Source organism: Phaenicophaeus curvirostris, chromosome 4, assembly GCF_032191515.1.
Source record: "Phaenicophaeus curvirostris isolate KB17595 chromosome 4, BPBGC_Pcur_1.0, whole genome shotgun sequence".
Lineage (NCBI taxonomy): Eukaryota > Metazoa > Chordata > Aves > Cuculiformes > Cuculidae > Phaenicophaeus > Phaenicophaeus curvirostris.
In genome coordinates, this window is record NC_091395.1 from 15,442,623 (window position 1) to 15,470,330 (window position 27,708).

The following is a 27,708-nucleotide window of genomic DNA, read 5'->3' on the forward strand; positions in this document are numbered from 1 at the left end:
TGGAAGAAGGGGATCTTCAGTAGAACTAGTACAAGAGTCTGTGCTTTCAGTTTTGAGACTTGTACTGAAAAGAAGGTTCTTGTTTGAGTTTATGAAGGATCAGAATCTACTTATGCTTGATTCCAGGTATCTTTTTATCTATGTAATAGCCATGTTCTAAAAGGAAACAACTGCTAACAGCTCACAACACCTGGGGACTTCAGTGTCCAGTGCGGGCACTTACAAGTAATCTGATTTCCTGCATGTATATGAGTAAACAGGGGCATTAATAGAAATAATATCTGAAGGATCAGAGCTCCTGGAAGCTATGCAGATACTGCGCTCTAGGGTAGTTGAAGTTATGCCTGTTTGGTGTAAGATTTAAATGAGGTATGGAGAGGGGACTTTGCTAGGGAACCACTAACTAAGTGTGGTGGTTGCTTCTTCCACCACGTTTCTGGAAAATTAAGTTATTTTCTTATTACTCAGTTAATTCATTCCATGTGCACAGCATTCCTGCAATTTTTTTGGGAAGGAGAAAAGTTACTCTTCCATTGCAGTAGCTTGCAGAATCATACCTTTCCACTAAAAATTGCTGCTGAATTTCTAAAAGATAAATCCTTCAATGACATCTACTGTCTTTTGAAAACTACACCAATATTCCAAGTCTGACCATCTAGTTTATATTAAAAGTTCATTTGCAAATAGTCCATCTTTAGCTTAACCGTATTTGTTCCTCCATTGTTTTATGCCTAATCTTCCAGCTTTTAATCAGTCTTAAAGATTGCTCTGGCCTTATTTAACAAGACTGCTTGAGAACTCAGTAACTGCCATTTTTAGACCTTTACTTAGTCTCATCAAGTAAGGGTAGAATGTGTCCTTAATTTTTTCTTTAACTCATCTTACTGTCTTGGTCTTAGTGATTGCTAAAAAGCTCAATAAATGTGCCTAACCACTATTATTTAATGGTCTTTCAGCCTGAACATTTCTTTATAAAACTACACTTGGGTGAAAATATCCTGCCCCTACGAGGTTGATTTGTCAGACAGTAACTTTGATTTTATGGATGGTGGTTTTGTTTGGGGTTGGGTGGTTTGTTTTTTTAAGAGAGGCTGTTTTTAATGTCATATTAAAAGTCTCTGTCCTACCCTCGTTCACGTAATTTGTTACACATTGTACCCCTTGGATAAAGGGGTAGTATCCACTTTAATTTCAGAAAGTTTGATTAGTCATTACCTCTGTTTTGACAGCCACAGTACAAGCCAAATTATTTAACAATATACCTTTATAATTGTTTATAATTGCGTATGCGCTGCTGGAATGGCATTGCAGTCCCAGCTACAAGACTAACGTCTCCCTACAATTGCATTGGCAACGGAGAAGTGCAAATACATTTTGAGGAACAAGCATTCTATCTTGAACAGCCATGGCTGTTTATTTCTGGTACAGGCACTATTACTACAGCTGATAGGGTAGCAAGAGAAGCCTGTCCCACTGCTGTGGTCACTACACTAGACAGCAATCAGGTTTTTGCTGCAGTGAAGACACCACGTCCCCTAACTCCTTGGTACCATACCTTTACAGTGCCAGTTTTAGTCCATCAATGGAAACTAAGTATCTACTATAAGGGCAAAATAGCCTCTTTTGATCAGTAGACTTTAATATAAATTAACATCAGTAATGTTATGCATAGGAAGTTAACCACAAATAAGTTTACACGTAACATTATTCACCGTTTAACAGTAATGCTAATATTGCTTTTATGGTGCTGAACATTAAGCACAAGTTCATCTCCAGCCTGAACTTGGATGGGTTCATCCAGAACAACTGCAGCTTGCTTCCAGTGCGAGAACTCATCAGATGTATTCAAGCTATGGTCTTCATCCAGATGTATGTGATACCAGAAGGGAACTGCAGTGACTTGGCCAGACTTACAAATTTGTATCTAAAAACATTCAGAGTATTAATCAGTTACACTCTTTTTGCAGAAATGAGAAAATAAAGTAGTTTCAATGCATTTCAGAGGTGCATGCAGACAAGTAAATCCTGTGTTGAAATTTTTCAGCCGAGGTGAGCAATTAATGAGCAGCTCTGCAGAACCACAGTTAAGCACACTTCTAACCTTATGTGTACACTACTCACCTTCACTTCACGGCTGGAGCTGTTCAAGAGAGGGTTCATGAGATCCAGCCTTAAAAGCTCAGCTGGCTTGCTCAAGGGCAGGCACGGTAACGTAGAGAGATCCAGATACACACGAACAGGTACCTAAAGGTATATACTGTTACTTCAAGCATCAATAGCCATTAAAAAGTGAAAATTCAAAGACAATCGTAATGAAAAATACCTAGCAATTGCTGCAATGCCTATAAGAGAGCCAAAATGCCTATAAATCCCTTTTGGAATGTGAGTTGGCATACAAAGTGATGAAAGAGATAGTGACAGCACTCTTCTGTACATTAACACTACACATTTTTCATCACTCGCACAAAACTTAACCCACACCAGTTCCAAAGCAACTGTTGACCATTTTAATGACCTCTCTTGATAGCTTCAACAACATGAAAAAGTTTAAGCCCTTCAGTTTCCTTGCAGTTTACACCAAAACTGAACAGCTAGGCAGCTGCAGGCTTTCGGACTGTGCTTGGAAGACACCCACCATCTTCATACCTTGAACTGGTTGATAAAAGGAGCTATATTAAATCCAAGAGTTGGTTCTGTTCCTTGAACAGCACTCTCCAGCAACAGAGACTCCGATTCTACAAGCATCCCATATACCAACACAAATTGTGGGAAAATCTTCCCTCCGCTGTGAAGTAAACACCTGTAAAACAAGAAAGATTTCACCTCTAAAGCACATCATCTAACAGGAGTGAAAAGAAACATGTTTAAGAAAGGCACACCAGTTCTTGGTCTAAAGTCAAGTGCTCATACACATTTGAGTTCAATCCCATTTGACCTAAGAGCTTTATCACACAAAAAAATGAAAACTTCTCACATAATACTAAAACTACGGAACTGAGTAATGTTCCCAATGCGATATTTCAAGATGGAGACAGCAGGATTTATTCATAGCACCAGCATCTAATACTGAAGGTCTGGCAGAAACGCTTAATAAAACTGGAAGTCAGGAAGTACGTGCTGTTGGGAGCACATGAGTTAAGGGGCGAGCATACCTACAGGGAAGCAAAATCTGGTGGGAATTTAAGTCATTCTGTGTAACTAAAGCTGGCAGCAATACAGGAGACAGCATTTTTTTCCTGAAAAAAGCCACCTGAGCCTTGCTTGGTCTCTTGCTATAGAACATCTCACTGCTGAGAGCAGCAACACCACAGAAGTTTTCATTCAATGTAATATGAAACACCTCCAAGCCAATACAGATTGTTTAAGAAGTGCACTATTGGTTGTTTTTTCATGGCAACAAATTGGAGTCCGCAAATTTCATGGTTGGACTCTATGACCTCAAAGGTCTTTTCCAACCATGTGATTCTCTAATCTTCTGATTCTAAATGACAAAAGTCAGAGTAATTTCCCATTTGTTTTTACAGAAAAAAATCTTTCAAGTCATCCTAAGATTCATTACAAACTTAGAAAAGGTAATGAATATAAATTGTCTGGAATATTTTGCCATCACTAAGCATGAAGATGAGCCGAGAAGATTTTCTAGCACCACAAAAGGGGCTAAGCTTATTTCACATCTACTTTTTTGTTATCTGTTTCCATTATTTTACTTCACTTGCCCTGCACTCCTTCCCACCTCTCCAGCCAGTTTTTTTGTGCCTCCCTGGCTGTTGTAACACCATGTGTTTGTCTTCTAGCAGTACCAGTTTGTTCCAACAACAGTTTGAATTCAGGCTTTTCTAACCTTGCAATAAAAGCTACCTTAGTTATTACTGAGATGTTGGCTCTCCTGGGAACTTTTGACAGACCAAGCAATAAGGACTTCCATTCATCTTCTTGCATACAAAATATAAAGAAGCCTACAAAAGTGAAATCTTAAAGATACATGTATACAATGGTCACAAAACAAAAATTGTGGGAGGTTCAGTCTGTTCAGAAAATAAGCTTTTCACGCTCTACAGAGCTAATGTGATGGTAGTTTTGCAGTTAGAAGGAATATTTTCTCAAAGTTTTCGGATAACTATGGATTACTATGAATATTTTTGTCCATTTATACTGTACCTCGATATCGCAGCCTTTTCCATCACCTCCTGCTGGATCAAACCTGACTTCTCTATAACATCCAAGATAATAATACTCCACAATTTGTCTGATTTGGGTCTCTGTAGCACCACACTTTCATCTTCTAAGTGGCTGAGCCAAAACTCTAATGTCTCCTTAGGGAAATGGTTAGCTTCTGAAATCACATTAAGCACTGCCTGATGCTGTTCTTTCTCAATAGAACTGTAGGCTCTAACTGGTCCGAGTTTGCCAGCTATAATTGGCAGGATGGAGAAGCCTTCAGACACATCTAAAACATACAGAGGATCAGGAGCCACATCAACAGCACTCTTGTTCTGACTCTCTTGGAGGTTCACCCCACTGCCATGTCCGTCAACATCCATGGACTGCAAGTCCTTACTTGGATTTAATGACAACAGCACTTTGCCCATGGCAGCTTTAAAACATTCATGGTACGGTACATTGTTCAGCAGGGCTATTTCTGTGGATTCCAACACACATACTTGACCGTTGCCATCCTGTTTGCTGGTCGTCTGAAGACCAGCCAGAGCATTACATAATTCAGCCTCATTGTGTAAAGTCAGCATGTCATCTCTGTCACTGAAGTCCATCCCACACTCTGAAGGCACACAAGAAATCTTCTGGATCTTCAAGTAGCAGTCTTGGCAGCAAACTTCCATCACCACAGTGTCTCCAGTCTTCACAGAATAATCTTGGCAAAATAGCACAAAGAAAGTTTTGTCATGTCAGTTACTTTTCAGCAATCATAGGTGAAGCAGCCATACAGTGATTAGAAAATAAACCAAACACATTGTCTCATTTCTTCAGGAGTTGTTACAAATGTGTAGGAAAGAATTGTTTCAGCCTGTAGCCCACAAGCTGGAATCTGCCATTGTGTGTTAACATCTGCCTTAAACTGTTCCACACTGGGCAAATTCCATTAATTCTCTAGATAAGCCTTTCTATGAGAAACAGATATTACTTTAAGTGTTCTGTCAACAGCAGAGCAGAACAAAAACATACTGGTAAAGAAATTACTTTTCCTTTAAAATGCTAAATACTAAATATTTACATTTTAATACCTTACATAGACAAAGATAAATTTGTAGTTACATGGAAAATAATATCTACAGTTTAGAAAGGGTAATTGATTCAAAGAAAGTTTTATTGGAACACGTACGATGTACAGCTCAAGATGGTCTTTGGATACTCTCTGTGTATGTTCTAATAAAGTAAACCCACCAGGATTTCAAAACAAAAATGCTATCATTTGAGGAACATTTATTTAAATGGCAGCATAGGCTAAATGAGTTTCTTCTTCCCTCCTCTGTGCTCTGAGGGTGACACAACACTAGAACAGGCTGCCCAGAGAGGCTGTGGAGCCTTCCTTCTCTGAAGCTATTCAAACCCCATCTGGACACCTTCCTGTGCTGCAGGTGAACATGCATTAACAGGGGAGGTTGGACTGGATGACCACCGGAGGTCCCTTCCAACCTCAACCATTCTGTCATTCTGCGATTCAGCTGAATGAATCCATGGCACAGCAGCCCCTACCACATATTGATAGTAAATTAGGAGAGGCTGTGGACTAACCTAAGGGAAGAAAGGCCTTACAAAGATAACTATCCAGACTAGAAAGCTGGGTAATTACCAACTGTATGAGATTCAACAAGAGCAACTGCCCAATTCTCAGCCTGGGATGGGGTCATCCTGGTTATACATATCAATCGGGGGCCAAGAGGTTGGAAAGCAACTCAGTGTAAAGATATCTGGGGGTTTTCATTGATAGCAAATTGAATATGAGCCAACAGTGTGCCCTGTCAGGCAAAAGAACCAACCATGTCCCAGGGCACATCAAGCACAGGATAGCTAGCCAGTCGAGGGAGGCAATTGTCCCACTCCACACTGCACTGGTGCGGCCCCACCTTGAGTACTGTGTGCAGGTTTGGGCATCTTGATGTAAGAACAAAATATTAGAGTGTGTCCAGAGGAGGGTGACCCAGACTATGAAAGAGGGCAAGACTTAAGAGAGGTGGCTGAGGTCACTTGGCTTGTTCAGCTCAGAGAAGGCTGAGGAGTGACCTTGAGCAGTGTACAGCTTCCTCAACAGAGGCAGTGGAGGAGGAGGTGCCGATCTTCTCTCTCTCTGACGACCAGTGATAGGACACAAAGAAATGGAATGAAGCTGTGTCAGGGGAAGTTCAGACTGGACATTTCTAGGAAAAGGTTCTTCACTGAGAGGGTGGCTGGTCACTGGACCAGGCTCCCCAGGTAAGTGATCAAAGCACTAAGGCTGTCAGAGTTCAAGGAACATCTGGACAACACTCTTCAGTCACGTGGTTTAGTTTTAGGTAGTCCTGCAAGGAGCAGGGAGCTGGACTCAGTGATCCTTATGGGTTCCTTCCAACTGGCGATATTCTATGATTCTATGACACAGGAGAAGAGAAAAGGGGTGAATTGAGAGTAGAGGCTGCTGGAAACAACACTGCCACTGTGTGTAGAAAAGTATTCAAGTAGAGTACAAAATGGAGGTGAGGAGTAGGTGGGAATGTTTAATTCTGGTTTTGTGACAGTAGCACCTAGCAATTCCTCCCCCTCTTTCACTAGTCACAACTTGACTAAGTAGAGCCAGTCAGTGGCTTCAGTTTTTAGAATTGATCCATGATGCTTTTAATTCAGTATAGAAAAAAAAACAACTTGATGAAAAGCTTTCTCCCAGATCTTACGCAGAGAACCATGAACAAAACCTGATGCAGGGACTGTGCACTGTCCAGGAAGCACCTCACCGCTTCTTTCTGTTGAACTGCTAAACCTATTCACGGCCACTTCCTAATCTCCCAGATAACCTAAATGAAACCAAGTTAATGCAAAACAGTAAGAAAATCCAGAGGACATACCAAGGAGCCCCTGCACAGGATAGACTGCCTGTTCCCAGCAAGTTTCCTCACTGGGACTTGTCGACAGAGCATACTCATCATCAAGCTGTAGTATAAACCACACCACAATAGCATCTAGTATTCCTCCTTCAGTGACTGGCAGGCTGAGTTTCCAGGACTTTCTATCTGCAAGGCTTTTCAGCTCCTGACCAAAGTAGAAAAAGAGAAGTGTGAAAGAGTGTCTTTCAATAAAAGATGTTTTTTATTACACTCAATAAGTCACTCATATTTCTGCACAATCTGAAACCTGAAGTTAACAAGTCACTACAACACCAATTATCATTAGTACTCAGTGGTATAGGAACTCAATTCCCCTATGTAGTGCAGTTATGCACATTACCAACACGTGCCCATAAGCCATTAAAGTAAACACACCTACTTCTAAGAACATACGTATGTAAAAACACCGGAAACTGTAAGAAAGGCAGTAAGCCAGCAAGGCTTGCTTTAGGAGAAGTAATAAAACCAGAGCCAGTCTCCTGGGCTGGATTCAAGCCAATATTTAGGCACACGCTTCACTTAAAACCTGTGCTCAATCTGTTCCATAAATACTGTATGTAAGCACTGAATTTGCTCAAACAGAGGTTTGGCAAAATCATTATCAAAACACTAAGTCAAACATCTTTAGGCATATTTTCTCTGCTACCTGGGCTATTGCCTTTGTGTAAAAGTTCAGGCATGTGCAATTCCACTGCTGGGAAGAACTAAGATCTCCCCTAAAGCAAGAAGGTTATAAATTCTACAGTACCGCTAAAACGTTTTGATTACTTAACAGGAACTGAGTCTTCTTCCACATACAATTCATTTTCCTCAGTAATTGCCTTCTGCTACCAACGTTCATAACCATAAAAGGCCCAACTCTAATGTAGATACTTCCAGCATAAACTAGTTAGCAGGAGGTCTATCACAAGGGACCAAAGATTCTTAGTCACAAGCCTTCTCTTGGTAACAGCCTCACCTAAACATTTATCAGCTTCCTGATCTGCTCATGTCTACATTCGTCCTCTCTAAGTTTCAATCTTCAAATACACAGAGCTAGCCACTTTTTCCATACATCCTCAACTGGAGGAAAGAAAGAGTAGTAAGTTAAAGCTTTGTTGGCAGTAAGCCCTGTGAAGCAAGGCAGCAAAAGCACAAGGATGCATCTGTTTCTCAGTTTCTGGGAAGATACAGCTGTTCAGAACTGTATTTGATACTAAAAACATTCTTCCTGATAATCCCTCAAAAGCAGCAGGCCCAAGGTTCTCACCCACTAGTTTCAGTGGTTGTAGTGTTATATCCCTGTCTTGCAGCACACAACACTTAAAATTCACTTGAAGGCAGTTATTTTCGCTTTCTCCATTTCTCTACCATGCTGCTTATCCCATATTTATCCCTCACATTTGTCAGCTGCATAAACCTTTTTCTATTATTTATGACAATTACAGACACAAACAACTCTAGCATATCAGGATGGTGATTCACCTACTAGAGTGATTAAAGAGACAGTAAAGAAAAAGTAGCGATGCAGGAATAGGCAGTAAAAAACAAAATGATGCTATGTCACATATATCTTCTGAATGAGTAAATGATAACTCGCATAAAAAAAGTGAGATTGCAAACAGAAGAAAAAACTACAGAAAGACTACAATTATCAAGTCTCCTATGACTTGATCCAGAATTTCTCAAATATTCCACACAGTAACTGCTCATGAAAATCAGAGCCAGTATCTGTAATTGTTGGCAAGAGCTCGGTTCCTTTAGGGCTTGGAAGTGAGACTGAGCTTTAATTACTGGGTGCTGAGGTAAACACTCACTTCCACTCTCAGTGGCACTGACCTGCTGCCAGCAAACATGCGCACAGGTAGTACCTGGCTAGGTCCAAGTGTCTGCAGCCTGTAATTATCGCCACATCTCCTTCCCCTGCCTGGGAGGAACCAAGCTGCTGCTGCTAGTACTAATAATAACCATAGCAGTAGAAGTAATCAACATAACTCAGTCGGTTTTTAGAAAAATCTTGACTTATTATGACTACTACTCTGCTCTGTACTGATGTCTCTAAAGCCTCCGACAGCTCAGTTTGAGAGATGCTGTTGTACTATATTTTAAGTCTTTTTCTCAGTTGTCATCTTAGGTCTAGATAATTAGTACAAGCAGAATAAAACTCACACCTCTTACTCTTTGAAATACAGGTTTAGAAAACGGGTCTTTAAAATTATCTTAACACTGCTAAATGCTTTCATATCTGAATTTCAACCTCTAGTAGGTAATTCTGCTGCTGTGTATAAGCATAGCAGGGTTTTTAGTACAACAGGAACACAGACAATTTTTTTTTTAGCTGCACTGACTGAACATTGAAGTGTATCAACAACAAAAGAAATCCCAAATGACCCACCCGGGTTGAAAGAACCTGTCAGTGTTTGGAACTGTCATATTTGCCCAGTGACAAAGTAACAGCGAACAGCATCTAGCGATTCCAAATAAATTATTTAGCTTTCTTCCTTTTACTTATTGGTATCTCACCATTTCATGACAGGAACACTCCATTAGTCTAACTGAAACTACAAACGAGGAGTTTTGAAATGCTGTTTAAAGAGTAACATGGTTCTTTACTCCTTAAAATGATCTTTACGTGTCTGCCAGCAGACAGATGTGTAAGAGTTGGCATCTTGGAGAAGAGTAATAGTTTTTAATTGACGCTAGCAGCAAAAGCAAGGTAAGGTCACAGAGAGATCACTCCCAGTAGGATACTGAAGAGCACGGTCTTATTCCATATTTAACCTCAGGATGTCAGAGAAGCCAAGTAGGAAAAGCTATTGATTAAGACACTGGCCAAGCTGTAGCCAGGAGTAATTTCATTTTTATACCAGACTCTGTTGTAAGCTCTGACTCACTGCTAACTCCTGACCACAAGTCAGTGAGCAAGAAACACACCAGAGGTCAGATGCATCACCTTTTCAGCATGCTCAGCTTCAAGTGGATGAGGTCCTGGCCTTACAGTTCAGGCCTATTTAGTATATGCATACAAATGCATTTTGTGCAAAACACACAACATAATACTACAATATTTTAGAATGTCACATTACAAAAATACCATAAAATATCAAGAACTGAAAAGTGGAATAGAACTAGTCGAATATCATAATTTCTTAATCTCCTCTTGCACACTTACCCATCAACATTTACAGACATTTTTATGCCAGAGGTAAAATAAATCCTTGCTCTTTTATCTTCAAGAGTCTGTTGAAGACTTTAACTTTAGAGGAGTAAACTAACTCAGTTCCACAAGCGCATATATAATTTAAAAAAGGATTATTGCATTCCTTCTTCTCCTCCCTCCACTGAGCCTGGCAGTTGTTTGATCCCACGGTGAGCCACTTTAATTCTCTCAACTATGTTCAACAAATAAAAAAGCTCCACAAATAAAAAAGCTTCAAAAACTCAGAGACATCACCTGATGAATCACTTCACCACACAACCAGAGAAGTATCAAAACCAGCAGACTACTTCAGTGCAGCCCTGCCAAATTTGCATTTGTGAACTGTTCTGAAATTGAACCTGGAAAGCGAATAAGATTATGGGGCTTTCATTATTCATAAACAGATTACTTACAAAGGACATAAAAAATCCCCATTACCTGCAGATTGTTGAAATCTACTGTCATTACTTGACATGGTTCTGTCAGAGGTACATAACCTCCAGGAATACGACTGAGCTTCTCAGTGGTGTAAGGTTCGACGGTTTCCTCAGAACCAGCAGAAGCGTATGTTGGACTGAAGAACTGCACTGAATTTGGCAAGTGCACACCAGCAATTTCTTGTGTTCCCACTCTGGAAGTAGAGGGGAAAAGGGAAGAAATGAAACAAAGAACGCAAAGGCTCACTAAGTATTTAGAGGGTAAGAATAAAAAAAATCCTGTGGGTTTTTTGTTATGTGCAGAGCAGCTCTAAAGCACAGAAAACATAATTACTTCCAAGAATCAGAACTGAATGGTATCACTAGAAACTGAAAAAAAAAGCCCAATATGTCCTCTGTCCAAGGCCACAGATTTTGCCACTTAAATACAATTCCTTGAGTCTCGACAAAGAATTAGGAAGAATATAATAAGAATAAAGTGCTGCTGCCTCCATACAGTGATACTGTTCTACAAAATGAGAATAAAGATGAATATGAAAACCGATACACAGTCAGAACTGGCCTCAGCAGAGAAACTGTGCTGTGTGCTACATCAGAATTTGGCAAGGCACATATTCAGAAAGATAATGCTAGGTGGGTTCCTTAACAGCTGGGCTTTACAAAATCCTGTCCCTCATCTTCTGAAAGGGTTATATCAAGCAATGAGTTAAGGAGCAGATTATAAAGAAGGTAAAATGAGGATAAAGGCTAAGTGTTAATCCAAGAATTTCCAATACAGATACTGAGAAGTAATTTTGCTATTAAGGAATTAAATTTCCTCAGTATGAATTAAAGGCATGGATTTCAGCATAAATGAAAATCCAGAGTTTCTGATGAAGTGATCAATAAAGTTTGAACCACAAAAGTAGAATGGAGGGTGTGAGGAAAAGCCTGGAAAAGGGGAAGCAAGGGTGAGTGCAGAAACCTGTTTAGTGAAACAGGTTATCAGCCATTCAAAAAATAAAGAGAATAGTAAATGAAAAACCCTCAGTTAGGCCCACCAGTCACTCTTCTCAAACCACAAATACGGGCCTAAACCGTGCTAGAGTCTAAACATACCTGTGATGTCTACGTATCTCTTTGCATTCCACTGCCATCCCAAATATTGTTGCACTTGCAGGAATAACCCTGCCATAACTTCCAGCACTGATATCTTGATTTCTAGGCTTTAAAAATATGAATAACAACATGCAATGAGACAGCGACCTATTTCTACCACTGCTGCAAAGCCTAGGTTACATATTAATGAGCCATTCAAGATTACATTTGAGACATCAGCAAATTCTTAGAGAACAGTAAAGTTTCTGGTCTTTGTAATTCCAACTGACCATTAAAGAAGTTTCTTAAATACTGCGTTTCTTAAATAAAGCTGAATACTTCAGCTTTATTTTTCAGTCTAGTACTTCCTCTGTGTACTTTTAAAAGTGTTTTTTAGTTTGTATTTTGTTAGAATACATTGAAACCACTGAGGGCCTGTCCTTCATGCATCATTCCTATACTTAACACTAGGGGTCATCAGTTTCAGTTCAATACAATAGAAAAAGCTTTCAGCCAGATAAGAATTTTTTAAAAATTTCCTGGAATAAAGGCAACATCAAAATAAAAGAAGTCTTTATATTTCATAAGACTTGGAGACCCATGCAAGACTCCTTGTCATACTACTTTGCTTAACGTACACTAGGTAAATTGCAAAATACGTGAAGTAAAATCCAAGAGACCCAGTGGAATTGTTCAGTCTTCAAAAAAAGTTTAAAGTTAGCAAAAACAAATTAAGAGCACAAGCATACAGCATATTTAGCCAATTGTAACTGATCGCTCCCTAGGCATAAAATATTTACAAGACAGTTATTCCTCATTCACTTATGTGCGTGAATGCACATGCACACATACATGCAGAACTATATAAGAAACAAATCAGAAACCTCATTTATAGATATATGTATCCACATCACCTACCTTTGGCTGTAAAAGTAGATGTTCCCAAGCATGGATCAAGCTTTCTACAATTCCTTCTCCAAATAAACCAGCATCAACTGTTTCTGTGACAACCAAGGAAACTCTAGATAAGAAAAAGGACACAATGAAATATAATGTATAACACACATTCTTGTTAACAATCATTCTTCTAAAGAAAAAAAAAAATCACAGCACACCATTCTGAACTTGGAGCAAAAATTTTTAGTGTTCTGAAATTTCACTACAGATGGGCAATTTAATTCTTCCAACAATAACATATTTTGAATTCTATTTAGAAGTTATTCAAGATGCAGATAAAAGAGAATAAATATTAAGCAACAGTTTACCATAAAGCTTCTTGTTCAGTGTTCATAAATAAATTGTGTGGGAAGACTCCAGCCAAAACAGGAAGATGTTTTAGCCTGGGCACACAGCCAATGAGACTGCAGAATATGTATTTTGTCTAAATCTTGTGCAAAAGCATGCATCCCTGAATGTCCTTAAAAAGGAATAAAGAAACCCAAAAAAACCAACCAATAATCAAAGCCCAATAAAATTACTACGCAAAGTAACATACCCTAAAATTCTAAACCCTTTGGATTTAAACCAGAACACAAACAGATATGGCACTGTAAGACATTTTCAGAACAATTTACTCCTGAGAGGTGACATCCAGTAACTCATCATATATGCTAGAAAAACAGATATGATCAGTTACTGTAGATCAATCGACACCCTTAGACAAGGCTTGACTAGCACACTAGCATGGGAGCTTCACCATTTCAGATTACAAGCCTGTATCATCACCAGACACTTTATTAAATGTTAGTAATTAAAACAGAAAAAGATTATTTCCTTCCCACGTTTAATCTGTATCCATAGTGAAGTGATAAGCCAGTCCTTTGCATATACCAGAACAAATAAAAATCCCTCCAATTTCTACCCGCTCAAAATTTACAGCTCCTCCAGAACTTCTGCTGAATGGAATAGTGAGCAAGGAGAAGCAGGGTAGCACAAAAAGCCTAGATCACGTATATTGAACGCTGTAGTTCTGATCAAATTCTAATTTGTCAAGAGCAGTTCCAAGCTGCTGATTTGTCCCAGCACCTCTTATTATGCTTTAGAAAACAACAATTAATATTGGGGAAAACAAGCTACTCGATTTTCCAAAGCATATGGATCTCTCCTACACAGACAGGTGGACAGATATATATGTACAAACAAAAAGCTCAACACAAAACCAGAAACCTGTTCTCATTGGACAAATTGCAATACTCTTCAACTTAATTTTAATCCAATGCCCAGAGCAACACTGAAAGCCCTATGGATCCCCACCGTGGCAAGGTGCTGACTTTCACAGCTTGAGCCAGCCCAGCCACCATCAGCCTTCCAGATGCTGGAATGCACCCACATCACATAGCACCCTCTTGCCTTCAAACACAGCAGCACTCTCCTAGGGGACAAAGGGGAGAGGAAGTTTTCCCCTCCCTCACTGATCAGAAGAAGCAGACAGACTTCAATTTCTGACTCCCCTGACAAACATAGAAGCTGAGAGAAGTTGCAGGGGTGTAGTATTATCCCAGAAACAGTCTTTCTTTGCAGGCCCTCTTGCATACCTCCATGCTATGCAGGGGCTGCAGAAGTAAGCAACGACTTATTAAGTATAAAAGTGTGTTACAATTAGATTGCTACATCATAAAAGTAATTCCTCTTTTCTTTTTGCTGCAATATAACTTACCCATTCCTCGAAGCTATCACTACCAAAAAATTGAATGCCTTAGTTTATGAAATTGTTGACCTACTAACCATACAAATTAGTACCATTTAAAAACATTTTATCGCTTCTGATAACATTTCTCCATAAAAACATAAAATATACAGAGAACCATCTCACGTTATGGTTAATATCATCGCCAAAGTTATTTCCTGCTTACTTCACAGGGTATTTTCTACTTTCTTAAAATTAACAGCAAATTAAAAATTTTATCGCAACAGAGCACAATAACCTACCTTTCAGGTATATGCTTTGGAATTTCTATATCAAGTGATTTCAAATGCAGAAGACTGATCTCCCTGTCCATTTTATTTGCTGCCACCACATCACGTGCAAGTTCATACATGGTTTTTGATAATTCACAGGCATAGACAGAAGATGCTCCTGCCTTTTTTGCAAACATACTGAAAAACAAGAATCAGGGCTTTTAACATCCAGATTAAATAATTTTAGGTAAAACATAAGCACCTACTGAGGTTTTTTTTCTAAATTCTATCTCTGCATCTGCTTCACACTTCAGAGAAAACAGTTCAAGTTCAAAAATCATTGTTAAGTGATTATCTCATGTGAACACTGACATCACACAAATTATCATCCTCATGATATGCCATCACAAAAAAATCCACCAACCCAAAGAACTATACGGGTAGCAAAGGGATACTCCCCAGCTATGCTAAATCCACTCTTTATACACATTACATAACTTTCTACACAAAAACCATTTCCGTAAAATAAAAAAATCGATTCCAAAAAATACTAATAGACACTAACCTCAAAGACTCATGGACTTGTGAAAGATTTGCTTTCTTTAAGTTTTGTCTCAGCAAAGACATTAGAGCTATTTTTTTTTACTGGCTGACAAGTTTTGTTAGACAGATACATTTCTACTAGTTCATGTTAAATATGCACTTATGACACACCTCAAGATTCCTGTTCCTGTTCCAATGTCAAGGACAGACTGGCACCCTGAGCGGACTGCGTTCTCAATTGCTTTTAGGTAAGTAAGATTCCTCTTGGCATCATTGAGCATGATGAAGTGCCAGCGTTCCACAAGCCAGTTTGCAACACGGTAAAAATTCTCCTTTGCATCAGCAAAGTCTGGGTTAAGCTTCACTGCTTTATGGAAATATCCAGCTGCTTCATCTCTAAATCCCATTCTAATAAAATAACAAACAGAAAGCATGCATTCAGCTGTCAAGTATCTGTAAATATCTGTAGATCTGTAAGGAGATCTATTATCGGTTAAGACAATGAAAATACTTTGCATTAGTTAGAAAGATTATCTTTAGAAATGTTGCTGTGACCTATGCCAAGGAAAAATTACTTACAGATCTACATCAAATCACTTCAAAATGCAAAGGTAATCAAAAAAACACCATAACATGCACCAATCTTCACCTACTCCTATACCCTTTAACAAACACGTTTTACTAGAACTTGCTGCAACAATACAACAGGAGCAACTTTGTAATTGAGTCTCACAGGTTTTCAACTCAAGAGAATGCTTCAAACCCCAAACCAGTTCTTGAACAGACTGTAAGCCAAAGAAGTTTTGAACTGTCAATGCTTGCATTAAGTGAAATTAAATCACGAACTTTAAGAAAGTTTTCGATACCTGTAGCATATTCCTAAATCATACACTGTTTAAAAAAAAAAACACCAACATCTATGAAATGCAATAAACTTGTATTTTAATACAATGCTGGGAGAGTTGTTCCCTAAGACAAATAAAATAATAGCAAAAAGCAAACCTAATAAAAACTCTCCAGATCTAGGACCTGTGATTTCAATCTTAAAATCTGAGACTCAGAAGACCTCAGAACCGTGAGCAACAGCAAAGCACCGTATTTAGCACTGGAGAAAGCAGGAAAAGAAGACTTTACATTAATAAAAGCCTAAGTTGAAATGATTTACACGGTACAGCATACACAATCAACTTCTTCACTTCAGCAGTCTGTTATACGTGACCTCGAGAAGGATCAGAATTAAAAGGCAGTATTTTTCTGAGATCTAACAGGAAAAAAACTACTTAAACAATTGTAGGTTAACCATAACTACAGTTAAACATAGCAACTGAACAACTTTGGTCTCTTTTCTGTTTTAAGTAATTCCTTAATAAACTCAAAAAAATAAGTGATGGCAGCACTTTTACTTTTAAATCTTTATTTCAGCAAAAGCGCTTTTCCTTTCTTTTTAACTTCTGCTGTGACTACTGACATTTACTTTAGCATTGGTCACTATTTTAAGCTGACAAACAGATCTGAAGTTCAACAGTACATGCTACACTGCATTAAGCACATCCTTGCATTTATCTCTTCTAAGCACATATTACACGCTTTGCTGAACTGGGTATTGTTTATTAACATACAATACTAAATGTGAACTTTAAAAAAACCTGAATATATATACAAACCTGAAAAGATGTTCTCCCATGCTATTACATATCACTTCATCATTTGGATACAGTTCAAGTGCTTGTTCGTAACAGTTGAACAGATCTTGTATCCGTGCCAGAGAATCTAGCTCTTCTGCCCATTTAAAGAGAGTAAACTGAAATGTTTCCTAGAAAGTAAAACATAGATCGCAGAGTTGCTGGCAGTTAACAGAAATAGGGAACTGAGCCCTGAAAATTTCTAGAGGTATTCTGATACACACCTCAACACACAGATTTCATTAAGCGGCAGCATACAATCGTTTGCTATCATCCCAAATTATATAGCTCTCTTGAAGAAGCCGAGCTAAGCTATCAGATACGCACATAGAACATCATCACCCAGCAGCGCAGAGAGCCTGCGTGTATATTAATGCCTGCTGTACTACAAATCAATACTAACGAGGCCTTATTTTCATTAAGCTTATTTGACACGCAGACTATAAGAAAGTTTATCAATTCTCTTCCTATAGACACATACAGCTTATTAAACAAGGAATTGGCTGTCTCCACTATTACTGTTTCCTCCTCTTATTTTGAAGACCGAATAGGAAAATCAGTTACTTACAAAAATTACAAACAAACACAAACTATGTCACAAAGCCTGAAGAGCAATACAGTAAGTAAAATTGTTTCAAGTAATTCAAAGAACGCTTACTTTGACACTAGTTTTTAACTCAGGAGCTAGATTTAGTACCAGAAGATAGTGAGCATATGCAGTTCCAAAATCCTGGTCCTCCAGGCAATGCTGAGCACTCTGCAAAGACCTTGAAACCAGCTCCCGCCTGCTGGCTTCTCGACCACCTCTGTGGTTACAATGAAATTTAGAGCTGGAGTTGGGCATTCTGAAGGATGTCAATACTTGCTTTTCCTAAAACAACAGAAAGTTGCACAATGGGCCAAAAAGGCTGCATGCAAAGCTGACAAACTACATGTTAATTTTTACTAGGACTACTTAAGGTATCCTCACTCCCCCCAAAACCTATGTATTAAAAAATACACTTATCTTTATAGCACCTATAATTCTATTGGCTTTAAAATGAGAGTTTACCATTCAAAAGTTAAGTGGGATTTATGTTTATACTAGACTAGGTCCAGGAAACAGTTTATACTTTGCTTTTTAAAGTTCATTTTTGCAATACATATTCTATCATGTCTCTGACCAAAGAGCCTTGTGCACTGTAAGCTCATGCACTTTTAAGTTTCATAATCAACCAGAAAATCTGCAGGTTGAAGCTTTTCCACTTCAACAGCAGTATCTTCAGAAAGCAAAGTCTCCCAGGAAAAGAGCTAACGAGCTCACAGAGTTTACCTTAGACAAGGCAAGATGACTATTTTTCCTCTTAAAGAAAATATAAGAGTTATCAAAACATACTTTTTTTTCTTGTAACTGCCTTAGTTACCGCTTTAATGCTTACCTATATAAGGGAGCCTAATAGCGCCTTTGCAATTTTCAGATGTATCCTAAAGCTGAAGAAAACCGACGTTACACGGACAGGGACTGCAAGAAATACAGCAACATCACAACTAGACTTTTATTTGTGCTTTCTTTCTTAAAAAATAAACCCGAACAGTCACTAGCCATGCCTCATCTAAGCACCAGGAACTCACACAGGGGCACCAGAAACCAGTGAGAGCTCCGTGAACCCCATTGCCACGCGGGACAAGGGGGCAAAAGGCGGGGGAGACGAGGTGGGGGACACAGTAGGGAGGAGAACGAGAAGGGGGAGACGACCAGGGGTGCAAGAGGAGGGAAAAAAGGCGAGGACGAGGTAATGGGGGAGTCGAAGGGGGGCGAAAGAAAGGGAACGAGGGCGGTACGAGGGGAGAAGGGAGGACAAGAGGAGTAGGGACGCGACCAGGGCGATGAGGGGGACGACGGGGCAGAAGGGAACGAGGGGACCAGACAGACACGAGGGTCCCGGCTCCTCTGCCGGAAAGCCTCGCAGGCCGCGCTGCCGCCGGACACCGTTTCACGCGCGGGACGAGCCCCTGAACCGGCAGAATAGCGGGATAGGGTGAGGAGGCTCCCGTGCGGCCGGGCGCTCCTGGGGCCGTCACCTGCCGGGCGCGGAACGGGACTCCAGGAGAGGATGCTCGGGCACGCCTGGCCGCTGCCATCTTGGTGCCGGGCGGAAGGCACCGCGCATGCGCTGCGCAGCAAGAGGGGCGGAGGCAGTGTGGGGGCGGGGCCTGAGGAAAGGCCCAGCAGCCGCCATCTTGGTGCGGGGCGGAAGGCACCGCGCATGCGCAGCCTCGCAGGGCGGGGGGCGAGGGGGCGAAGCATGGATAGGGCGGGCGCCGGAGCCTAATGGGGGCGGGGTCTGTGGGGGCGGGAGCCTGATTGGGCGGGGTCTGGATGGGGCGGAGCCTGCATGGGACGGTGGCGCCGAGGGGGCGGGGCCTGATCAGGGGCGGAGCCGAGGGGGTGGTGGAGCCTGGCGGGGCGGAGCCTGGCGGGGCGGGGCCTATAGAGGGGCCCATAAAGGGGGCGGGGCCTGACGGGGCGGGGGTCGAGTATGGGGCGTGGCCTAATGGACAACCCACTGTCATGGGATTGTGGAGTCACAGAACTGAGTTGGGAAGGCTCCACAGGGATCATAGACTCATAGAATGGTTTGGGTGGGAAGGGAACTTAAAGATCATCTAGTTCTAACCCCCTCTGCTGTCGGCAGGGACACCTCCCACCAGACCAAGCTGGCCAAAGCCCCAACCTGGCCTTGAACACCTCCAGGGATGGGGCAGCCACAGCTCCCCTGGGCAACCTGTGACAGTGCCTCACCGCCCTCATCATGAAGAAATTCCTCCTTATGTCTAGTCTAAATCTGCCCCTTTCCAGTTTATACCCATTCCCCCTCATCCTATCACTACAAGCATTTGTAAACAGTCTTTCTTGTAGCCCCTTCAGGTACTGGAAGGTCGCTATAAGGTCTTCTCGGAGCCTTCTCCAGGCTGAACAGCCCCAAGTCTCTCAGCCCAGGTCATTGAGTTCTGCTTCTGTCCCTGCCCAGGAACAACCCCAACATGCACACCGTGTGTCTGAGGGCGTTGGCCAAATGCTTCTGGAATGTCGTCAGGCTTGGCACCATGGCTGCTTTCCTGGGGAGCTGTTCCAGTTCTCCACCACCCTCTGGGGGAAGAATCTTTCCCTAATATCCAACCTAACCTGCCCCTGGCACATCTTCCTGCCATTCCCTTGGGTCCTATCATTCGTCACCAGAGGGAAGAGAATGGTTTGAGTAAGAAAGAACCTTTAAAGACCCTACCCCCACGCCACCTACTAAAGCCCCTAAAGGCCTATTTATACAAATCCGATGCTCAAAATCCTGCCTAGCTAATACAATTGCTACAACTATCTAATAAGTATATTCATTAGGTTACCCAATTCTACTTTGACACAAAACTGCTTATCCCTTTTCCATGTCCTTAGTTAAGATAAAGATGTCCTTCAAGTAATCCTTAAACAATCACAGATTCTCCCTATCTGATATCCTTTTCCTCATTTCAACACACCTATTCAAACTTGAATTGATTAACTACTAAGTTCACAATTTTCTTAAAACTAAGTGTCTATCGCCCTGAACAGAGGCCAGGTTGTTTATATAAGATGTTACATATCTGCATCTCTGGGCAGATCTTAGGATGTTTGTAGGAGGTAAACAAAGTATGAAATACATTCTTCTTATCCCTTTGGGTAACACTACCACCTTAAAAGTTTACTGACATGGTTTATGACCTGCATGCTGTGCAAGAATTGCCTATGAGCGCCCTCTAGTTACTGTGTTCCTAAAAATTAATTTTAATTCCATTGTTGGCCAGTCCCAAGAACAACCTTGGAGGAAAACATTCATACTACCTAGTTTTAACTCATAAACAAGTCTAAAGTCTTGGGCCTTTCGCTAACAACTCTATGCTGCAGCAACAGGGATTGTGAGGAGCAAAATTCAGAGCCTTACATCTCTAGTCCCTTATCTTGCTCCCTCTCATGCCTATGACACCACTCACCTTCTTTCCCTGTGGAGCCTGGCAGGCTGCCTGCTCTGAGGAATAACCACATGCAGGGCCCTAGAGTGTAGAAAAGGCAGGGTTCATTTGGTCTTGTCCTACTTCTGGGACAAAACCAGGCCATGGCATTGTTCACTAATTAGGAAATGTTTAAAAGCTGTTCATCTTTACTTCCCTTCTCTAAAGCATGAATGCTGTTCTTCCAGGCTTTCGTAGCTGTGGATATTGTATATGCCTTTATTTTGAGAAACAAAGGAGCATGACTTTAAAATGCCAGGCCAACATTTTGAGCAAGATGAAAATAGCACATATGGAGGGGTCTGTGAGCCAGCACAGGCAGGACACAAGGACAACCACAAAACCATGGATGAAGTGCAAAAAGTAAATTCAGTCTCGTTACCCTGCCAACTGGGGGACCCCCAAAGCAGCAGCTGGGCAGGGGCACACAAGCAAGGTTGCAGGTTGCAGGCACTGTGGAGCTTGGTCCATGCTAGAGGATCATGAAACATGCTGGGTTTGCCTGTATTTCGGGGATTTGTGCAGGCATCATTTATCACTGTGCTTTGATCTTTCCCACAGCAGGGCAGAAATCTCAAGCACATTGGATAAGGTGCCTCTAAGTCTATCACAGGCCCATTCTATCAAAACACAGATGTTCTACTTGTCCGACATACAAGACTAAACAATAATTACTATGATATATGTGGTTTTTGACACCTCAGCTGCAGGCCACCGGAGTGTGTGCATGATTCTTCTTGCCAATCTTCTGTTATTTTCCCACAAGGGGGAACATGAACCTAAAAGTAAAGTAGCTAAATAGGAATCCATGCAAACTTAATTACCAGTTGACAATATAAGAGGGGGTAAGTCCACAAACATTTTGAGAGATGTAACCCAAAGGAAAAAAAAAAAGAGAACAGGCAGCCTGCATGACACTAGAATCAGCTTTTGATAGAGGGAAGTTTTGCTAGGAAGCCGTAGAATAAGAGCTGGTAAAGCAGTTGGGCTGGATGAAGTCCATGTGGATGTGAAAATATTAGTGTCAGAAAGTATCAAATATTTTATATGTGAACTGAGCTCTAAAGGAGGATGTAACATCTTATTAAATCAACTGGTATCAACAAGCACCCAAGCCTTCCTTCAGTTTTGAAAGAAAAGCTATGAACTTTAAATTGTTTACAGTTGGAAAACAAGCTTCTCTGAATTTAGCTTAATTATGCTACCCAACTACAGGATAATATATTGAAAAAGAAAATATTAAAACCTGCTGGATATGCAGAGAGAGAGAAAAAAGTAAGTACAGGCAATTATGTGTGGACAGTGAGGTGTAATAGGAGAACACGGGTGGACAAGGTGCTAAGGGGCATGGTTTAGTGTTTGATAGGAATGGTTGGACTCGATGATCCGATGGGTCTCTTCCAACCTAGTTATTCTATGATTCTTTGATTCTATGAACAGGGGCTGGACTGTGCTAAATACTGTAATAAGCCAGTATCTCCGTAGCTCCATGATTCTCCAAACTTGTTCAGCTGTGATTTTGTTTTTGATCAGAGCAAATACCAGGTGGCTAATATAAATGCTTTATAAAGCCTACATTTAAGCATAAATTAAGTAATACTGTATGCTAATCTGACCCAGTTTACATGGACATTTCACAGTGTAAGGTTTATGGGAGAAGATTACAGAAAACTATCAGTGTAAAAACTTTGCAATTAGCAAGAATCAGTTCAGTTCAAAAGCTGAGCAGGGTATTTGTTATTCTTATAACTATTTAGTAGAACAATTGAGTAAAAAAACGGCCATAGAATATAATGTTTGCAAGGCTGAAAAAGCATGCAGCTGCATACTAAAATAATTTGTCAGATAAAACTTGTGCTGTAAAGGAGTGCCAGAAAGGAACTCCCATCTTATCAGATATATACATGATTGCCATAATAATAATCAAATAGGTTGAGAGCAGAATAAACAATTTTTGTCTGCATCATGGGTGGTCAGACGTTAGTCCGTATTTATTTGCATTTTTCATGGATGAGAGGAGAGGGAGCATGGAACCAAATGGTACCTCATATATATATATATACACAAGGACCTTCCAATACCTGAAGGGAGCCTACAGGAAAGCTGAGCATGTAGTGATAGGACTAGGGGGAGTGGGTATAAACTGGAAAGGAGCAGATTTAGACTAGACATAAGGAAGAACTTCTTCATGATGAGGGTGGTGAGACAGCGGCACAGGTTGCCCAGGGAAGCTGTGGCTGCCCCATCCCTGGAGGTGTTCAAGGCCAGGTTGGATGGGGCCTTGGGCAGCCTGGTCTGGTGGGAGGTGTCCCTGGCCTTGGCAGGGGGGTTGGAACTGGATGATCTTTAAGGTCCCTTCCAATCCAAACCATTTTATGATTCTGTGATATGCATGAGGCCCCGAACATCTTGCAAGCCAACAGTGATGACACAGTCATAAGCAAGATGGGAGTTACAAGGAAATTATAAACTCTTCATTCTCCTAATGAAGGTGAAATGTTTTGACAAGAGAAGAAACTACAATACCTTGGAAGTAATTTGTTTTTGTTTAAAATTTGAATGCAAGCAACTCCACATGATGCATGCAACCCAATTATTTTACAACACTTCAGTGGAATGATAATAGGGAAATAACAGTGACTATAAACAACCATGAAAAATATTATTCTAATTTTTATTTTGAAGACAACTACAGGGAAAAGGTAAACAAACTATTCATGGAAGGCATACTTACTCTTGAAATGTTGCTCCAGGAATCTAAACAGAGATAAGGATTGTTTGTTATTTCTTTAAGGTGTTTTCTTAAATTCAAATCAACACTGCTGAGTAGCATTGTAACTTCTTGGTTAGATATTAGACAATATGTATCACAGCAGATAACATGATCACAGTAGATAACATGTTCTAGCAAGCGGGACACTTGGCTGGAAGGCTGAGAATTCAGGGTCTACTCCTGACCTGCCTGTGCTGTCACACAAATCATCTCCACTTTGGAGCAGCAGCTGATTCTGAAGGGCCACGCTTGTATTGAAGACTACTTTAAGGAACAATAATTACTCATGAACTTCCATGTCCACTTCCCCCCTTCCTTCCACAATTGTGTTTTCTTATTTTCCTGATTTGCATGAACAATGAGGGCATTATCTTTGTCTTTGATCACAAAATTCTGCGCTCACTCACTTGAGGTCTGGCAGGTTAACACGCATCTGCAGTCTGACTTCTGAAGTGGACTCTCAAGTGGATAGTTATTAAAACCTCTAAATGTTTGCAAAATCGAATCCTTCCTGATACAGTGATTTTACAAACATGAGTAATTTTAAATGCAATTCCTGAAGTGCCCACCTATTTCCATACATGACTTCTGCAGGTCAGTGCCTGGGCTCACACAGAGGAAAGCTGAAAGTAACACTGCCAGTTACCTTTAGCTCAATCATTTCTAGAAATCTTAGGTGCTATTTTTTTAAAAAGAAAGATAAAAGTACCTCTTTTTTAGTGTGAGTCTTCAAAATGTAAGTTGTATTCAAAAAGAGTGCTTTATTTTATTCCTCTGGCCAGTGCAGAGTAGGCTTAACTGTGGGCTCACCAATAATACATTTAAATTTAAATTAATACCGGAGCTCATTGGAATCATAAAATGGAATCATAGAATCACTAAGTTGGAAAAGACCTTTGAGATCTTAACCTGTCTACTACTAAACCAGATCCCCGAGCACCTTGTCTGTCGGTCTTTAAAGTACCTCTAGGGATGGTGACTCAACCACTTCCCTGGCTTTGAAAGGAGCTGGAACTAACACTAAATTTGCCAGAATACAGAAAATGAAATAGAATCGTGGAATGGTTTGAGTTGGAACGGAAAGATCATCCAGTTCCAACCCAAAGAAGACATCTAGACATATATTAATGTCTAAAACCCCAATCAGCTAAGTGTCCCACCAAATCGTTATGAACTGCACAATCGTTAAACCAATAAACCCATGAAATTACAGCTGAATTATAAATACAGGTATAATTATAAGCCTTTTCTGTTTTCTTCACAAATTCCCTAATATTCTTAACTGCAACAATTCAGCACTGAGCAGCCTTTTCAGATTCCTACTCTTGCTGCAGTACTTTTCCACGAGGACTGTTAGGATTAGTTTATTAAACGAAGACACAGAAGGGAGCCTGTATCGACTTTACTCGATATTTCACGGCCAGACACCCGGGCAGGCCCGGAGCAGGGCAGAACCCCCTAGCCTCTCCGCCGGGAGAAGGGCACAGAGCAGGCACCGGCACCACCCGACACCAAGCACCCCGAGTGCCGCCGGGTCCTTCCTTCCCCGCCCCGCCTGCCCTGCCCGCTCCTAGAGCCCCGGGGCGTTTCCCCGCGGGGAAATCACCCTCCGCGCTCGGCAGCACCTCCCCGCCCTGCCGGGTGGGGACTGGCGGCCACAAGCCGCGCCGGGCAGGGCGGGGGCGGAGGGGCTGCGGGGCTCCCCCTGCCGGGCTGGGCCGCACCGAAGAGCGACGAAGCGGGTGAAGGGGCTGGAGAACAGGCCTTATGAGGAGCGGCTGAGAGAGCTGGGGGTGTTTAGCCTGGAGGAGGCTGAGGGGAGACCTCATTGCTCTCTACAACTACCTGAAAGGAGGTTGTAGAGAGGAGGGTGCTGGCCTCTTCTCCCAAGTGACAGGGGACAGGACAAGAGGCAATGGCCTCAAGCTCCACCAGGGGAGGTTTAGGCTGGACATTAGGAAAAAATTCTTCACAGAAAGGGTCATTGGGCACTGGAACAGGCTGCCCAGGGAGGTGGTTGAGTCACCTTCCCTGGAGATGTTTAAGGCACGGGTGGACGAGGTGCTAAGAGGCATGGTTTACTGCTTGATAGGAATGGTTGGACTTGATGATCCGGTGGGTCTCTTCCAACCTGCTTATTCTATGATTCTAAGTCGGGCTGCACCGGGCCGAGCCGAGCCGGACCGGACCGGACCAGGCTGCACGGAGCCGAGCCGGGCTGCACCGGCCCGGGCTGTACCACGCTGAGCTGCACTGGGACGGGCTGCACCGAGCTGGGCTGAGCCGCGCTACGCCGGGCCGAGCCGTACCGCGCCGAGCCGAGCTGCCGGGCCGGGCCTCAGCGCTCCGCCCCTCGCAGCGAGGAGGGCGGCTCCGCTCCGCTCGCTGCTGTGGCCCCTGCCCGCGCGGGAGGAGCCGCCGCCGCCTCCGCCCCGGCTTTGTGGCCGCCGAGGTGGCCGGTGCGGTGTCGCGGGGAGGCGGCAGGCATGGGGCTGCAGCCCCTGGAGTTCAGCGACTGCTACCTGGACAGCCCCTGGTTCCGGGAGCGGGTGCGAGCGCACGAGGCCGAGCTGGAGAGGACCAATAAGTTCATCAAGGAGTTGCTCAAGGATGGGAAGAACCTGATCGCCGCCACCAAGAGTGAGTGGAGGGGCGCGGCGGAGGAGGAGGGCGGCTCCGCCCGGGAGCGGCGCTGGCTTTTGTGGCTTTTTGGCCATCCCCAGCCTCTCCTCCGGCCCCCGCGCCGGCCGCCCGGGGGTCGCGGCCAGCCCTCCGCCGCTGAGAGGCGGCGAGGGGCAGCGGCGGCGGCTGCGCTCCCCGCGGCGCCCGGTGCGCGGCGGTGCCGAGCGCGCAGAGAGCGCGGGGCTGAGCCCCGGCGGAGGGAGGGCTCGGGGAGCTGGGGAGGGTGAGCTTGCAGCTCGCCCCGGGCCGGCGTGCGGGTCTCAGGCTGATGAAATAATTACCCTTTGGCAAATCCGGGGCTGCATCCTAAGAAGCGCGGCCAGCGGGTCGGGGGAGGCCGTTCTGCCCCTCTGTTCCTCCTTGTGGGACCTCACCTGCAGTGCTGTGTCCGGTTCTGGAATTCTCAGCATAAGAAGGTTATGGAGCTGTTGGAACGGCCCCAGAGGAAGGCTACAAAGATGATCAGAGCGCTGGAGCACCTCCCATACGAGGACAGGCTGAGAGAATTGAGGTTGTTCAGCCTGGAGAAGGCTCCGAGGAGATCTTATAGTGACCTTGCAGTACCTGAAGGAGCTACAAGAAAGCTGGGGAGGGACTGTTTACAAAGGCTTGTAGAGATAGGACGAGGGGCAATAGGTATAAACTGGAGAGGGGCAGACTTAGACTAGACCTAAGGAAGAATTTCTTCACCATGAGAGTGGTGAAGCACTGGCACAGGTTGCCCAGGGAAGCTGTGGATGTCCCCTCCCTGGAGGTGCTCAAGGCCAGGTTGGATGGGTCCTTGGGCAGCCTGATCTAGTGGAGGTGTCCCTGGCCTTGGCAGGGGGGTTGGGACTAGATGATCTTTAAGGTCCTTTCCAACCCAGACTGTTCTATGATTCTGTGGTTGTGAAAGCACCAGTTGCCAGTTCTGTCTTTGGTCTCTTAAAGTGCGATGGTGCTTTTTAATTTTGTATTTTAGTCATTGAGCATATATGTATTTTATGTACGTATAGTCAGGTATAACGTGGTTCATGTGGGAATCATATTATTCTCCTTGAATGACCATGGTAGTGCATGTTCTTAATGTAGTATTGTGGTAATATAATATCTTCCATTGGACTTAAGATATAGTAGTGTAGTCCCCTAAGGATAATTGACTATACAAGTTTTTCAAATAAAACATTAATGTAGTGCGCTGGCCCCGTGTTCTCATAAGTGTGCTGCATTGTTGGTATCATTGAAGACTTCTGAAGGCAGGGAACCAGGCTTTCAGGATACTTCCCTTAAAGTAAACTGAGAGGCGTTTGGGCAATAGTTTGAGTGGTATAGCTGACTGGAT

At 42.4% G+C, this 27,708-nt stretch overlaps 2 protein-coding genes across 3 annotated transcripts in view; one reads left to right on the forward strand and one right to left on the reverse strand.

The window, feature by feature from the left end:
• Nucleotides 1–528: 528 nt before the first annotated feature.
• PRMT9 (protein arginine methyltransferase 9) lies at nt 529–19,001 on the reverse strand. Of its 2 annotated transcripts, XM_069855326.1 has the most exons (14): nt 18,971–19,001; nt 18,328–18,379; nt 17,568–17,780; nt 16,892–17,040; nt 15,399–15,635; nt 14,715–14,882; nt 12,705–12,807; nt 11,808–11,914; nt 10,711–10,903; nt 7,056–7,239; nt 4,159–4,870; nt 2,647–2,800; nt 2,122–2,244; nt 529–1,924 (listed from the first exon to the last, which is right to left on the reverse strand). In XM_069855326.1, the coding sequence occupies exons 3-14, from the start codon at nt 17,751–17,753 to the stop codon at nt 1,709–1,711; spliced, it is 2,532 nt and encodes an 843-aa protein (XP_069711427.1). In that variant the 5' UTR covers nt 17,754–17,780; nt 18,328–18,379; nt 18,971–19,001; the 3' UTR covers nt 529–1,708. The 2 variants fall into 2 exon arrangements, with proteins under 2 accessions (XP_069711427.1, XP_069711425.1); XM_069855324.1 differs by lacking the exon at nt 18,971–19,001 and having other exon boundaries at nt 18,328–18,420.
• A 7,111-nt stretch (nt 19,002–26,112) lies between these two features.
• The window catches only part of ARHGAP10 (Rho GTPase activating protein 10), a 150,336-nt gene continuing 148,740 nt past the window's right edge, over nt 26,113–27,708 (forward strand). Inside the window, exon 1 of the mRNA XM_069855330.1 lies at nt 26,113–26,345. Within this exon, the coding sequence (XP_069711431.1) occupies nt 26,192–26,345 (154 nt within the window). The 5' untranslated portion in view covers nt 26,113–26,191. The remainder of the gene's footprint in view (nt 26,346–27,708) is intronic.